Here is a 15,423-nt window from a genome sequence, read left to right as displayed (position 1 = left end):
AGAAGGTGAAGAGATTAACCAAAGAACGTATATGCATGACCCATTGACACAGATGATAGTGTGGATACGGCCTGGGCAGGGATAGGGGTGGGGGTGGCAAGGGTGAAAGGAAGGCTGGCAAAGTAGAGGAAAGCAGGGACATCTGTAACACTAAAAACAATAAAAATAAAGTAAAAATAAGTAATCAAATGCACAAGGAAATTTTGTAAATATGCAAGAAGGGCACGAAACTAATAGGCAAAAAGCAAAGAATGTGAATATGTAATTCACAGCATGAAAATCTCAAGTGGCTAAACAGTATATGAGGGATGCTCAGTTGTCAGAAGAAAATAAAATTAAAATAATCAGATACTATTTTACATCCACAGAGTTTTCTTTTTAAAAAAGCATAAAATGGTGTGCAGAATGTGAAAAAAAAAAGGAACTTCAGGGGAAACAAAGAATGTTTGTTTATCAAAAGACAAGAGGGTGAGAATACAAACCACAAAATAGGAGAAATCATTTGCAATGCATATATTTGGCAAAGGACTCATATCCAGAATATATAAAAACTTTTACAAACCAATAAGCTAGATATAGGCAATGTAATTTTTTTAATGAGCAAAATATTAAACACACACTTTACAAACCAGGATATTAAATGGCCAATAAGCAAGAAAAACATTGTTCGACAGCATTAGTTCAGGGAAATACAAATTGAAAATTGCATTAAGATACCACTACACAGCCACCAAAGTGGCTAAAATAAAAAGTTCTGACCATAGCAAGTGTTAGCAAGTTATGTACCATCAACACCAAACCTTTCATACACTACTGATGAGAGAAAGACAATCATGTTGGACCAAATGTTTTGCTTAATTTATGTTTATGTTGAGCACAGCAATCATATTTTAAATACACATTCAACAGAAATGCACACATGTGTGTACCAAAGGTATGAATATGAAAGTTCATAGCAGATTTATTCCCAATAGCAAGAACTGGAAATAACACAAATTCTAATATCCAGCAGAATGCACATATAAATTGTAGAATCACCACAATGGAACACTAATCATCAATAAGAATGAAGAAACACCCTTCTACATGACAACACAGATGAGTCTTTAAAAACATAGCTTGAATGAAAGAAGCCAGACACTAAAAGGTGTATACTGTCTGACTCTATTTATATAAAGTTTTAAGTAAATAGGCAAAATTAATCTAAGATGATGGAAGTCAAGGCAAAGATTACATTTAGGGAAAAGAAAGGTAGTCTCTGGGAAGGTCACAAAGAAACTTCTGGGGCACTGGCAACAGTTTTTATGTCAGTGCCATACAGTTTTGATTACTACAGTTTGCAAGAGAGTTTGAAGTCAGGAATTGTGCTGCCTTCAACTTTGTTCTTTCTCAGAATTTCTTTGGCTATTTGGGATGTTCTGTTGTTCCATACAAATTTTAGGATTGTTTGTTCTACTTCTATGAAAAGTATCAGTGGAGTCACATGAGTTCTTTAATATTTTGGAAATAAAACCCTTGTCACAGGTATCACTGGCAAACGTACTTTCTAACATGGTTGGTTCCCTTTTCATTTTGCTGATTGTTTCTTTAGCCATGCAGAAGCTTTTCAAATAGCCCATTGATGAAGTCCCATTTGTTTATTCTTCCCTTTATGTCCCTTGCTCTAGGGAACATTTATAAATAGAGACAACTGTACTTGAACAACAATAAAAAAAAAGTTTAAAAAAAAAAGAACTCACACTACTCCACTCCAGGAAGACAAACAATCTAATTAAAAAATGGGCAAAGGACCTGAACAGACACTTCTCCAAGGAGGACATACAGAAAGCCCACAGACATATGAAAGGATAATGAGCTTCACTAGCCATCAGAGAAATGCAAATCAAATCCACAATGAGATACCACTTCACACCAGTCAGAATGGCCATCACTAACACAGCAACAAACAGTAAGTGCTGGGGAAGTTGTGAAGAAAAGGGAACCCTAGTACATTGTTGGTGGGAATGCAGACTGATGCTGCCACTTGGAAAACACTATGGAATTTCCTCAGAAGCCTAAACATGGAACTGCCTCTTGACCTGGCAATCCCACTGCTGGGATCATATCCTAAGAACCCTGAAACACTAATTCAAAAGAATCTATGCACCCCAATGTTCATAGCAGCACAATTTACAATAGCCAAGTACTGGAAGCAACCTAGGGATCCATCAGTAAATGAGTGGATCAAAAAACTGTGGTAACATTTACACATGAAATACTACTCAGCAGAAAGAAAGAAAGAGCTCCAACCCTTCGCAACAGCATGGATGGAACTGTAGAGCATTATGCTAAGTGAAATAATCTAGGCGGTGAAAGAAAAGTATCATATGTTCTCACCTTTAAGTGGAACCTAATCAACAAAACAAACAAGCAAGCAAAATAGAACTGGAGACACTGAAATAAAGAACAAACTGACAGTAACCAGACGGGACAGGGAAGGGTGATAACGGGGGAAAGGGAGAAGGGTCAAGTCAAGGAACCTGTATAAAGGACCCATGGACAAAGTCAAAGGTGGGAAGGATTGAGGGTGGGAGGTGGGGGTGGGTGGGGCAGGGAAAAGTGGTGGTGGGGGAATGGAGACAACTGTACCAAACAACAATTTAAAAAACTGAAAAAAAAAGAAAAATATCATTGGAATTTTGAGGAAATACATTGAATCTATAGAAGTCTTTGAATAATATGGCTATTTTAACAATATTAAATCTTCAAACCCATTAACATTGGATAATTTTCCATTTGTTTATCTTCTTCAGTTTCTCTCATTTAACTTAGTTTTCATTGTAAGGATATTTCACTACCCTGGTTAAATTTATTCCTAAGTATTTTATTGTTTTTTATGCTATTGTGAATGGGTAGTTTATTTCTTTTTCAGATATTTCATTATTAGCATACAGAAATTTCTGATAATGTGAGTGAATGAGTGAGTGAGCGGATATACCCAGAACCCAGAGGAATGCAGAATTTTGATATCCAGACTGACACAAGTGTTGTCATTGAAAGGCTTGTATGATAGTAGGAGAAAAGGAATAGAAGCTCGACACTGGGGGAGAGAGTGCCATTCATGTTTCATGTCATTACCACAAATTCAGACTAAATTAAAAAATGGGGTGGGAGGGGACCATGAAATCAGGGAGGAGTTAACAACTGGAAGAACACACAGAAATAATGGCACATGAGGTCCCAGAACACAAAAATGAGGATGCAATTAACTACCCCAGCCCTCAGTTTCCCAAGCATAACAAAAACCACAGCATAAGATTCAACAAAGCTGGGAAACCAAGGGCACAGACCCCCTGTTTCTCTGGAAACAAAGTAGAGGGCCCCAGAATCTGTCAGACATTATCAGAGGATTGGGGCAGGCGGGAGACTGTTCTAAGTGCTAGAAGGTGCTTTTTAGTTCCTTCGGCTACTTAGAGTGCTGGCTAAATCTGGTTAACAAACTCCTGGAAGAAGTAAGTGACCTTGGGAGCTAGTAATGCTGATACCAATTAACTTTCAGTACTGACTATGCCTGATGCTCTACAAAAAACAATTCTCTTATTTAATCCTCACCATTCTTATGCCCATTTTACAGATGAGTGGGGACAGGGCTAAGAGACATAAAGAAACTTGCCCCAAATCACTAAGCTAATAAGGGATGGCACAAGAATTCCAACACAGTCTGACTGCAGAGCTCTTGACTATGTACTTAATCCACCTAGCTCTGTACGGTATAGACAGACTTCTGTAAAAAGAGGATAACTACTGCCCAAGCCTCGACAATGCGACTTTTGCATTTAACTCAGAGATATTTGCCCTGGGAGATCTACCCCTCTCTCCCCTTTATGGCATTCATCTTACAAGCGCTGAAAAGTCAGTCCTTCACAAGAGACCTTCCCACCACCATAGCAGCATCAATAGACTAGCCAAATGTTCTATTGTACTTTATATCAATTATAGATAGCATCTAGGAGAAGGAGAAAGATATTCTGGATGGTTGTGTTAAGATGAAAGGAAATGCAGGAATAAGTAGCAATTTAAAGGAAGAATCGTTACCTAGGAAAACATTGGTTTCAGAACCTGAAGGCTAAATGAAAAGTCTTGAGTAACATACCTCCCCACACCCATCCCCACGCCCCACCAACTAATTGAAACCACAGATAGAAGACCATAAAAGATATCTTGGACCTGGGCCCTGTGACTCTTGCCACACTAGCTCAGCACAGCTGCCCCGCTCCATTCCTGGCAGCAACCACAAATCAAACTATTTTGATATAGTCACATGGAAAGGACAGTTGGTGTTACACAGGCCTCCTGTAATATCCCACCAGATATGAGAAGATTGCCAAAGACAGATTTGATTCTAAGATGCGTAGAACTATTCATTGCAGGCCACCCATGGTTTTTGCTGGTAGAGAGACTGGCTACATCACAAAGTATATAAGAGAAGCACCTCAGATTTAAGGAACTTTACCCAAACCCATGAGGAAAGGATGGCTTAAGGAAAGCCTAATGTGACCAGTGGACCAATGGAGAAGTTTGTGAAAGGAGATGAGACAGAACAGTGAACAACACAAGACCAGCTGTTGTCAGATCTGCAAAGAGCTTACAACAGAAGCCAGAGAGCAGCCCTAGCTGGCATGGCTCAGTGGATTGAGTGTGGCCTGTAAACCAAAGGGTCACTGGCTCGATTCCCAGACAGGGCACATGCTTGAGTTGTGGGCCAGGTCCCCAGTAGGGGACATGCAAGAGGCAACCTCACGTTGATGTTTCTCTCCCTCTCTTTCTTCTTCCCTTCCCCTCTCTCTAAAAATAAATTAAAAAGACAACGAAGAAAAAGAAGCCAGAAATCAAAATAAGAACACATGTCCTGCCATGTATCACCTCCAAGAAAGTGGAATCCACTTTCCCTCGACATTTTACTTCCCTGGCTACTTTATTCCTATAACCTTCAAGCAAGAACATTGAACAACAATTTTAAAAAATGTATAAAATAAAATAAAAAAACACAATAGACCCAGATGTTCTCAGGCATGCAGGAGAGAGCCCAGAAATCCTACACCTAACAACTAAGTACAATAAATATTAAAACAAAGCAAAATTTTCAAGTAAAGCTAAATATCAGAGAACTTCAAATGGACTCCAGCTAAAGTACAAAAAAAAACAAATCATCCAGTCCCTATCCTACGCAGTGTCCTTGAGAAGGCCTGCTAATACATGAAACAAGGTGTGTGGTGTTCAGCTAAGTGCCAAAATAAAATTCAGAAAGTGGGGTTAAAACCACAAAAGTATATGTATAATGTATTGTTTCTACACTAGTAAAAAGACAAAGGAAAATATTTAAAAACTTAATCACTTACAAAAGCAGACAGGAGAGAAGGAAAAAAATACAGACTATAAAATAATTTAGTATAATAATTCAAAATATAACAGCAGTTAAAGAAACTGTAGCCTGGCTGGCATAGCTCAGTGGATTGAGCATGGGCTGCGAACCAAAGTGTCCCAGGTTCGATTCCCAGTCAGGGTACATGCCTGGGTTGCAGGCCATGACCCCCAGCAACCGCACATTGATGTTTCTCTCTCTTCTCTCTTTCTCCCTCCCTTCCCTCTCTAAAAAATAAATAAATAAAATTTTAAAAAATTTAAAAAAAAGAAATTGTAAATGAACTTAACACTTAACATAAAAGATAAATATCATCAGATTTGGAAAACAAATCCAGCTAAATATTTGCTTACTCTCAAGAATGTTAAAAGGTTGGAAATGAAAGGATGAAAAAAAGATATACCCGGTAGACACAGACCAAAACAGACCTGATGAGATTATATTAAAACCAGACTATTTGTTTTTCTAAAAAGCATTACAGAGGATTGTTTCCATATATAAAGACAAAAGTTAGAAATCTCTAGGAAAATTCAATTCTAAATATGCCTCTAATAAAAGCAATAATTCAAAATAGATATATCAAAAACTAGAAATGAAGTTTCAAACCAATGATCTAAGAAAGAACTCACCATAAGAAGCTACAAAAAGAACCCTCGGAATAATAAGAACAAAAAACAAGAATTAAAAATTAGAAAACAATAGAGAAAATTAATGAAAGCAAAGTTGGTTATTTGAGATCAATTCAATTGATAAATCTCTAGGCAGTCTGATCAGTAAAAAAGAGAAAGAGAGCCCACATTTCAAGACAACACAGTATCAGCAATGAGAGAAGCAATGGTGCTAGAGATTCTACAGCTATTAAAAAGGATAATATGGGCTCTGGTTGTTGTGGCTCAGTTGGTTGGATCATTGTCCTGTAACCAAAAGGTTGAGGATTAGATTCCTGGTCAGGGCACATGCCTGGGTTGTGGGTTCTACCCCACTACCTGTGTGCATACAGGAGGCAGCCTGTTGATATTTCTCTCTCTCCCTTCCACTCTCTCTAAAAACCAATGAAAAAATGTCTCCTAGTGAGGGGTATTTTAAAGGATAATATGGTAATATTATGAATAACTTTATGCTGTAATTTTGACCAACTTGGTGAAATGGACAGATTCCTTAAAAGACATAAACTATCAAACTTATTCAAAAAATGTGTTCTTTAGAGTACTATATCATGTAATTACACATCTTCCTTCAAACAAAGCTTCTGACCCAGAAGACTTCACTGGTGAATTCTATCAAATATTGAAAAAAAAAACAGTACTACCAATTCTACCAAAACTTCTTTAAAAATAGAATAGGAGGGCTCATTTTCAAACATATTCTTTGAGGTCAGTATCACCCTGATACCAAAAGCAGACAAACATATAACAACAAAGGAAACAGACAAATATCCCTTGTGAACATTGTATTGAATACTGCTGCAAAACAAATTAATGACCAAAGGAGGTATAACATCTCAACTTCACTTAATAAAGGTCTATAACTCAATTTGACCAACTAGGCAAATAGAGCCACTTCAATATGCTTCATCTAATGCACTGACATTAGAATCTCTGCTTAGTTCATCCCATCAAGAAACTCATCCTGGCCCAATTTTACCACCTTCCTTCTACCCTACAGAAAAACCCTTAATATCCATGCCCATTCATGTTTCTATTGATATAAATTAGCAAAACTCTTGCAATTGCTTTGATAGACTCTGCAGTTCCTCATGGACCACACTTACCTGTGAGACCCACTGGGACTTGAGACTGGTTATAGATCTATTGTAGAAGCAATAAAGAAGGGTGGGGAGGGGAGCTCAGCAGCCCTGCAAAGTAACTATCTCAGGTGACCCCATTACAGATTATTCAGGCCTGGGAAGACTAAACCTCCTCAGATTGGAAAAAATGGGCTACTCTTATGGCAAAGGAGAGTTGGAGAAATTTAGGGTCTCAAGGTTCCAGTTTCATCAGAATCTCCCCCAAATATGGCCCTACTCCAATTTTCAGAGAGCCAATTAATACTTAACTTTATAAAAGAGACCCTGCCAGGCTGGGAATTCAAAATGTGTTGCAAGCCACCCACAGGATTACACATTGATTTAAACTGAGATATCTCAGACCTGAGGCTACATGAGATAAGAGTTTCTTCTATGGCACTTCCGGCCAAGATGGAGGCATGGGTAGACACACTGTCCCTCCTTGTACAACCAAAATAAGAACCACCACAATTTAAAAACAAAAAACAACCAGTACTGACAGAAAATTGAACTGTATGGAAGTCCAAAAACCAAGGAGTTAAAGTAGACACATTCATCCAGGCCAGTAGGAGGGGCAGAGTTGGGCAGCCAGGACAGAGAGGGCTCGAGGCAAAGTAGTGGTTGGCAGACCCTGGGTGCCCAAGGCAGTGGCTGTGGACCCAGTGAGATGGTGGATTGTGGAGGGGCTCAACATGCAAGGTGGCTGGCAGACCAGATGGTCCCACATTCACGTGCAGATAAAGCAGGTGAAACTGGGGATCAAGACAGACCATACAACCCAGGGTCCCAGCACAGTGAGATAAAGCCTAAAAGCACCGATTGAAAACAACTGTGGGGGTGGAGGTGCTAGGAGAAACTCCCAGCCTCACAGAAGAGTTCGTTGGAGAGACCCACAGGGTCCTAGAATGCACGCAAACCCACCCACATGGGAATCAGCACCAGAAGGGCCCAATTTACTTGAGGGAAGCAGTGGAAGTGACTGAAATCTGGCAGAGAGCAGAACAACCACCATTGTTCCCTCTCGGACCCCTGCCCCACATACAGCATCACAACACAACAACATGGGTTGCCCCACCCCAGGGAACACCTAAGGCTCCACCCCTCACTATGTAACAGGTGCATCAAGACAAAAAAAAAATGGCCCAAATGAAAGAACAGATCAAAGCTCCAGAAAAAATACAACTAGGGGATAAAGAGGTAGCCAACCTATCAGATGCACAGTTCAAAACACTGGTAATCAGGATGCTCACAGAATTGGTTGAATTTGGTCGCAAATTAGATGAAAAAAAAATGAAGGCTATGCTAAATGAAATAAAGGAAAATGTACAGGGAACCAATAGTGATGGGAAGGAAACTGGGACTCAAATCAATGGAGTACACCAGAAGGTAGAAAAAAACATCCAATCATAAAAGAATGAAGAAACAAGAATTCAGAAAAATGAGGAGAGGCTTAGGAACCTCCAGGACATCTTTAAACATTCCAACATCCAAATTAGAGGGGTACCAGAAGGAGAAGAGAAAGAGCAACAAGTGGAAAAATTATTTGAACAAATAATAAAGGAGAACTTCCCCAATCTGGCAAAGGAAATAGACTTCCAGGAAGTCCAGGAAGCTCAGAGAGTCCCAAAGAAGTTGGACCCAAGGAGGAACACACCAAGGCACATCATAATTACATTACCCAAGATTAAACAGAAGGAGAGAATCCTAGAAGCAGCAAGAGAAAAAGAGACAGTTACCTACAAAGGAGTTCCCATGAGACTCAGCTGATTTCTCAAAAGAGACCTTGAAGGCAAGAAGGGGCTAGAAAGAAATATTCCAAGTCATGAAAGGCAAGGTCCTACATCCAAAATTGCTCTATCCAGCAAAGCTTTCATTTAGAATGGAAGGGCAGATAAAGTGCTTCTCAGACAAGGTCAAGTTAAAGGAGTTCATCATCACCAAGCCCCTATTATATGAAATGTGAAAGAGACTTATCTAAGAAAAAGAAAATAAAAAACATGTACAGCAAAATGACAGCAAACTCACAATTATTAACAACCACATCTAAAACAAAAACAAAAACAAAGTAAGCAAATAACTAGAACAGGAACAGAACCACAGAAATGGAGATCACATGGAGAGTTATCAACAGGGGAGTGGGAGGAAGAGAGAGAAGGAAAAGGTACAGAGAATAAGTAGCATAGATGGTAGGTAGAAAATAGACAGGGGAAGGGTAAGAATAGTGTGGGAAATGTAGAAGCCAAAGAACTTATAAGTATGACACATGGACATAAACTAAAGGGGGAGGATGTGGGTGGGAGGGGGTGTGCAGGATGGAGGGGAGTGAAGGGGGGAAAATTAGACAACTGTAATAGCATAATCAAAAATATATTTTTTTAAAAAAGCATTTCTTCTATGATAATCAGAAGATTTGGGGCCCTTACCTGGACCATAATTTAAAACCCAAAGCTCACTGCTTTCTTGTCCAAAGTTCTGTAGTGCAGTCAGAAGCAATCAGCCCCATTAAAGTCCTTATTTCCACTAATATTATCTGTGCCAGCAAATACTTGGTCACCTAAAGTCTTGCCTATGATTACAGATATATATAGGCAATAATTTAAGGAGCAGGTGTGCTACTGTGTGCCATAAACGATCATGTACAACTTCCAACTAATATTCTTCACCACTTACAATTGGGTAATACCTTTAAATATATAGTGGTACCATGGTACTCATCATTAATTCATTCCAGAAGTCGTGACAAGTGTCACAACCAATGAGTACTGAACAATGAAGCCTTTTTCTCTTGTGGGGCAATGCCACAACTCACACAGGTTCTAGCAGGTACGACAAGTCCCGAGCAAGCGCCAAGTGCTACAACATTTTTTTCTCATAAAATGCAATGAGTACAGGGATTGACGTGTTCTGAAGCCAACAAGTACCAAGATATGACTGTGTTTAGATTATAAAACCAAGAGGAGATAGCCCAGGACAATTTATAGAATCTAAGTTTAGGACCCACTTCCAGTACTAATATTTCTATTATTTAGAGTTCAGTTGGGAAAGCAGAGCCACTGTGAGTGATATAAAGTAAGGAAGTTATTAAAAGGATTGTATCTTATAAAATTGTGGGAACTGCTAAAGAAATCCTCTTTGCATTCTTCTTGTTCTCTTTTTGTTTGCTTGTTTGTTTTCACCTTCCAGGAAAGCAGGGTGACATACAAAAAGATCATATTGTACAGTCAAACAGATACATGTTTGACACCTAGTTATGATAGTTATTAGCTAGGAAATCTTTTCAAATTACTCAAAATCTCTGAACCTCAATTTCCTCACTGGTAGAATGGAAACAACAGGACTTCTCAGGGTTGATACGAGGATAAGTGAGGTAAAGCACACACACGTAAAAGCTATTGATTGTATTAGCTCATTGATCCCAAGGTACACAATATTTCACATTTTAACTTCACTATAGCAGGAGTGAGTCCTGTAATAACTGGCATGTTAGTGTCTAATTGAGAACAGTTTTTTCCTTTCTCAGGGCACACAATATAATGAGAACCCAGATAACACCTCAAGTAATGACAACTGCAGATGTCATTTCATTATCAAACCAAATGTGACTCTTAGTGCACAAGTGGAAAACCCCAACATCCCCTACAAAACACAGGTATTCTCCTTCATACATTCCATTTGTTTCTCCATTACTGTACAAACCCTTCATCCCATACCCCTTACTATTCAGATTAGTGGAATGGAAAAGTATGAGTTTTAGAATCTGACATATTATGTTTTCAGTCTTACTGCTGTGTGACATTCTGAGCATCAGTTGAGTGTTCCATTATTGTGTATAATGATGCTTAGCCCCCAAAAATGTTAAAAAGTTAAATGAGAATGCATGGAAAGCCTTCTCAGTTCCAAATATATTGTGGGTATTCCATATCTAATCTGCTGCTGATTATTTGCCTTGAATGAAGGGCTGATCTTCTACATTGGGAAGTGGGGCAAATTCTGGCTCTCAGGCCAAATCCACCTACCATATGTTCTTTTAATTTTTTAAATTTATTTTTACTGATTTTATTGAAAGAGAGAGAGACATCAATTTGTTGTTCTACTCATTTATGCATTCATTGATTGATTCTTGTATGTGCCCTGACCAGGGACCAAACCCACAACCTTGGAGTATGGGTGTTACCAAACAGAGATTGGGATTCTCCTGCCCGCTGCACAAAGGCAAATTCCAGGGGCAGAGGTTTGGTGAAAAAGGAAAGGGGTCATTTATTCAAAAACTACACAATTTTATGCCCTGGCTGGTGTGGCTCAGTGGATTGAGCTCTGGCCTGTGAACCAAAGGGTCACCAGTTCAATTCCTAGTCAGGGCACATGCCTGGGTTGTGGGCCAAGTCCCCAATTGGGGGTGCGTGAGAGACAACCACACATTGTTTCTTTCCCTCTCTTTCTCCCTCCTTTTCCCTCCATCTAAAAATAAATAAATAAAAAAGTGTTTTTAAATACACAATTTTGGAAGAATGGCAGGCTTCTGCCCCAGGTCCCATCCCCTCCAGAACACCCAGAGAAAAACCCCACCAACCTCTTCCAGACAAACCCAAGGCTGCACACAGAGTTCCTTCTCCCATTTTAAAACATTGTCCTTTGGGAAACTGTAGGCAGCTGCTGCACAATCACTCTAGCTGCCCATCACTGTCCGGCCTCAAGCTCCTGCCTGGAGTCTGTGCTCATGGTCTGTACTACCAGCCACTGCCACTTCCCGTGCCGGTGGCCGTGGGGCCTGATGCCTGGCCATGCATCTTCCAGGGCCCGTGGTTCACAAGTGCTCTGGCCCAAACATCCACACTACGGATCCCTGAGGAAGAGAAGGCATGGTCTGGCACCATCTGTGCAGCAGCAGAAGACGCCCCAGCATCCCTCAGGCCACCGCTGGGACACACATCACTGGGGCGTGACCCAGCACTCATACCTGGGCCTCAGCACAAGACTATTCCAACAGGACAAAGTGAAGGAAAGAAAACACATGTTTTTCCCTTCCCCCCATTTAAATCTCCAGGCCCAAAATTCCATGCAGTCTGGAAAGGTTCAGTTCCCCAGCCAATCCTGTCATCCTAGAAGCCAGGACACTGAGGCTCTGACCACAGCTTCAACAGCAGCACAGCAGAGAGGAGAGCTGAAAAAATTTCTGACGAGGAAGATAAGCCAGGCCAGAGTGAATTACAAAATGTGCTTCCTATGATTTCCAGCCCTCCCCCTACTTCTATGACTGGGGTTATAAAGCAGGAGCAAGAGAGGAGAGTGACAGAAGACGCTTACCATGGGCAGCATCACTGGGAAAATGCAGGTCCTACTCCTTTGGTTGGTCTTTCTCTTGCCTCCTGAAGCTGGAGCTGGTGAGTTTGAGGTGTGATTCCCTATTCTCTGGTCCTCAGTTCCTATTCCAAGCTTACTGACCTGAATCAAATAAGAGTCTAAAATGAGAAAGCAAGAACCCATTGCAAGTGTTCCAAGGGGAAATCTCTATCTGGAAGAGTCATACTCTTTCCCAGCAGTTAATGACAGTTGACTTGGCAAAAGAAGTCTTGGATGGAGATAGAATCAGGAAACTTGCTTGGGAAGTACCTCTTCAGCTGCTTTCCTCAAAATATCCACAGTTCTGATTCATGGTCATTCAACTGCTCTCACGTGGAAGAGGTCAGGATCAGGACATGAAGAAATGTTTCAATCACAACTCACAATCAAGACTAGCCATGGTGGTCTGCAAAGTAGGATGAGGACTGACAGGGTGCATTGGGGCAGGGAAAGCCAATAAGAAGGATATGTGGTGGGGCTGAGCTACATTAGAGGTAAGGGTGAGGCTGAGGGTGGGGGTTTGCCTCAGCTTTCAACTCATCTTCCTCAGCCAGTGCTCTGTCTGAAGGCTCAGTTAGCCAATGTTTGGGAACCTGGGCTTTTCTGTTTCAGGGGAGATTATCGGTGGCATTGAGTCCAAGCCCCACTCCCACCCCTACATGGCCTATCTGGAAATCACTAAACAAGATAATGTTAGTGGATGTGGTGGGTTTCTCATAAGTGAAGAATTTGTGGTGACAGCTGCTCATTGTCAAGGAAGGTAAGAAAACTTTGCCTTATTCCCTTTTCATGTGAGGTGTTGTAGGAACCAGAGTTAACACAACTTTCAAGTGGCCTGAGGAAAAATTTTCATGCCCCACTCATATCAAGATGGTCAGTGATGTATACTTGGAGGAACTGGGCCTTTCTGACTAGTCATCTCCATCTCCAGAGGCCACAGCTTTATCATAGGCAGCCCAGGTCAAGACATGCCAATGTTGCCCCTCTCATCCTTGGGCCAGCAAAGCCCTCTCACTTCCGTGTCTGTCAGGGCCTGGCCCTTCCTGAAACAGCTGTGATCCCAGGCTGTGATCCCAGGAAACACCTGTCCTCAGTAAGATACAAGTTCCTCAGCTGGCTCTACGCTGATGAAGAGGGCCTGGTGTCACCTTATTCACAATGGGCCCTTCTCAGGAGACCAACACCTTCTCCTGACTCTCTCTTCCCTCTCAACAGAAATATTACTGTCACTCTTGGAGCTCATGACATGAAACAAGAAGAATCCACATGGCAGAAGCTAGAAGTCAAAAAACAATTTGTTCATCCAGAATACAACAGTGACACCTATCTCAATGACATCATGTTACTGAAGGTGCCATTCTCTTTCTTGGACTTCTTGATTCCCCCTTCTTAATCCTTCCTCTGACCTGTACCTTTCTCATTCTCTCTTCAAACCCACTTCCTTGGGGACCATCCCCATTCCATGTATCACCACCCCCCTGGGAAAATACTCTAGGCCCTGCCCAGGGAGCCTCTACCACACCACACCCACCACTTTCTCTGAGACGGGCAACCATCTACCCTTCCTCCCTCATAGCTACAAACAAAAGCTAAGCTGAACCATGCCGTGAGGACAATACCCCTGCCCACCTGGTCTACCTTTATTCAACCTGGAACAGTATGCCAGGCAACTGGCTGGGGGAGAACAGGAGTGAACGAGCCAACATCAGATACTCTGAGAGAGGCAAAGCTGAAACTCATGAATGCCAAGACCTGCCGCCACTTTCCCTCTTACAATAATAATTTGCAAATCTGTGTGGGTGACCCCATAAAGAAAGGATTACCATACAAGGTACTACATACTTACACTTCCTCCTCATAATCAGTCCCTGGAAGATAAAGTCCTCCTGCAAGGGGGTAAATCAGGAAGTCCCCTAGTATAGTGATTGGTATCTGCATTCATGGGTGTCCAGGATTATGAGAACTGGAATCCTCCTTCTGGGTTCCATCACCCCATACTCAAGTCTTGCCTTTAATCCTCCCAGCTAGTCTCTGTACAGGGATCCAGGAGAGAAAATATAAGGGGGAGGCGGGGTGCCGGATCTAGAGTTTTGGTTCTGAGCCAGAGAAAGAAACAGGATATTAAACTTAAGACCCCTAACTTATGACTCCATGAGGAGTCAGGATTCCTGGCCTGACTATGGGGTATCTTGGGGCTAGCCAGAGTGCTGATAGAACCAGGATGAGAGAACAGGAGAGAAAGATGATCCCTGCTCATGGTCTGCTTTCTCTAACTCACAGGGGGACTCTGGAGGCCCCCTTCTGTGTGCTGGGGTGGCCCAAGGTGTTGTGTCACATGTACATATAAATACAAGGCCTCCTGCTGTCTTCACTCGAATCTCCGCATATTTGTCCTGGATTAATGAAATCTTGGAGAGCGAGTAGCCACAGACGCCTGGTCAGCCTCAAGGAAAATCCCAAAGCCAGAGCTCTCCCTGGGTAGCCCCCAGGTTCCACAGGAGCCTGGCCCCAGCCCAAGCCCTAGGAGACTCCCAGAGGTACCCAAAACCCCTGCTGATTGTATCCCCAGCAAAATTCAATAAAGATGCTGCCTCCAGCATATGTGTGTGACATTCTTTGTCCAACCCAGAGCTTCCCCACAGCTGGTCTGCTCCACAGGGAGAAATGCAGATCTTCCTCTCTAGTGTGAATGAAGAATTACACTGGGCTCCTTTCTTGCCAGATTAATCATCAAGCCTACCAGTTTCCATGTAAGTTGTATGCTGTTATGGATTATTAAAGAAAACATTTTGATCTGTTCAATAGGATTTAACATCCAGAGTAATACTGGCACTGATTGACCTTTTTCCTCCTCTGTCCCCTCTTCTTCCGCTTCCTACTCCCACCCACCCCCTAC

General features: G+C 41.5%; 1 protein-coding gene across 1 annotated transcript; it reads left to right on the top strand.

Annotated features, from left to right (window-relative positions):
* Window positions 1-12,513: 12,513 nt before the first annotated feature.
* Window positions 12,514-14,951, top strand: LOC123820484 (mast cell protease 4-like). The gene is made up of 5 exons (XM_045841236.1): window positions 12,514-12,568; window positions 13,140-13,287; window positions 13,743-13,878; window positions 14,104-14,358; window positions 14,808-14,951. The coding sequence occupies exons 1-5, from the start codon at window positions 12,514-12,516 to the stop codon at window positions 14,949-14,951; spliced, it is 738 nt and encodes a 245-aa protein (XP_045697192.1).
* The last annotated feature ends 472 nt before the right edge of the window (window positions 14,952-15,423 follow it).

This window comes from Phyllostomus hastatus, unplaced genomic scaffold (assembly GCF_019186645.2).
Source record: "Phyllostomus hastatus isolate PE091 unplaced genomic scaffold, TTU_PhHast_1.1 phas_contig_348, whole genome shotgun sequence".
In the NCBI taxonomy this organism is placed as follows: domain Eukaryota; kingdom Metazoa; phylum Chordata; class Mammalia; order Chiroptera; family Phyllostomidae; genus Phyllostomus; species Phyllostomus hastatus.
The sequence above is the reverse complement of the archived record's forward strand: the minus strand, read 5'-3'. Positions and strand labels throughout refer to the sequence as shown.

Coding starts and splice junctions, on each gene's coding strand:
- LOC123820484 (XM_045841236.1), top strand. CDS start 12,514: ATGCAGGTCCTACTCCTTTGGTTGGTCTTTCTCTTGCCTCCTGAAGCT. Junction 13,879..14,103: donor ATGACATCATGTTACTGAAG/GTGCCATTCTCT, acceptor CCTCCCTCATAG/CTACAAACAAAAGCTAAGCT. Junction 14,359..14,807: donor AGAAAGGATTACCATACAAG/GTACTACATACT, acceptor TCTAACTCACAG/GGGGACTCTGGAGGCCCCCT.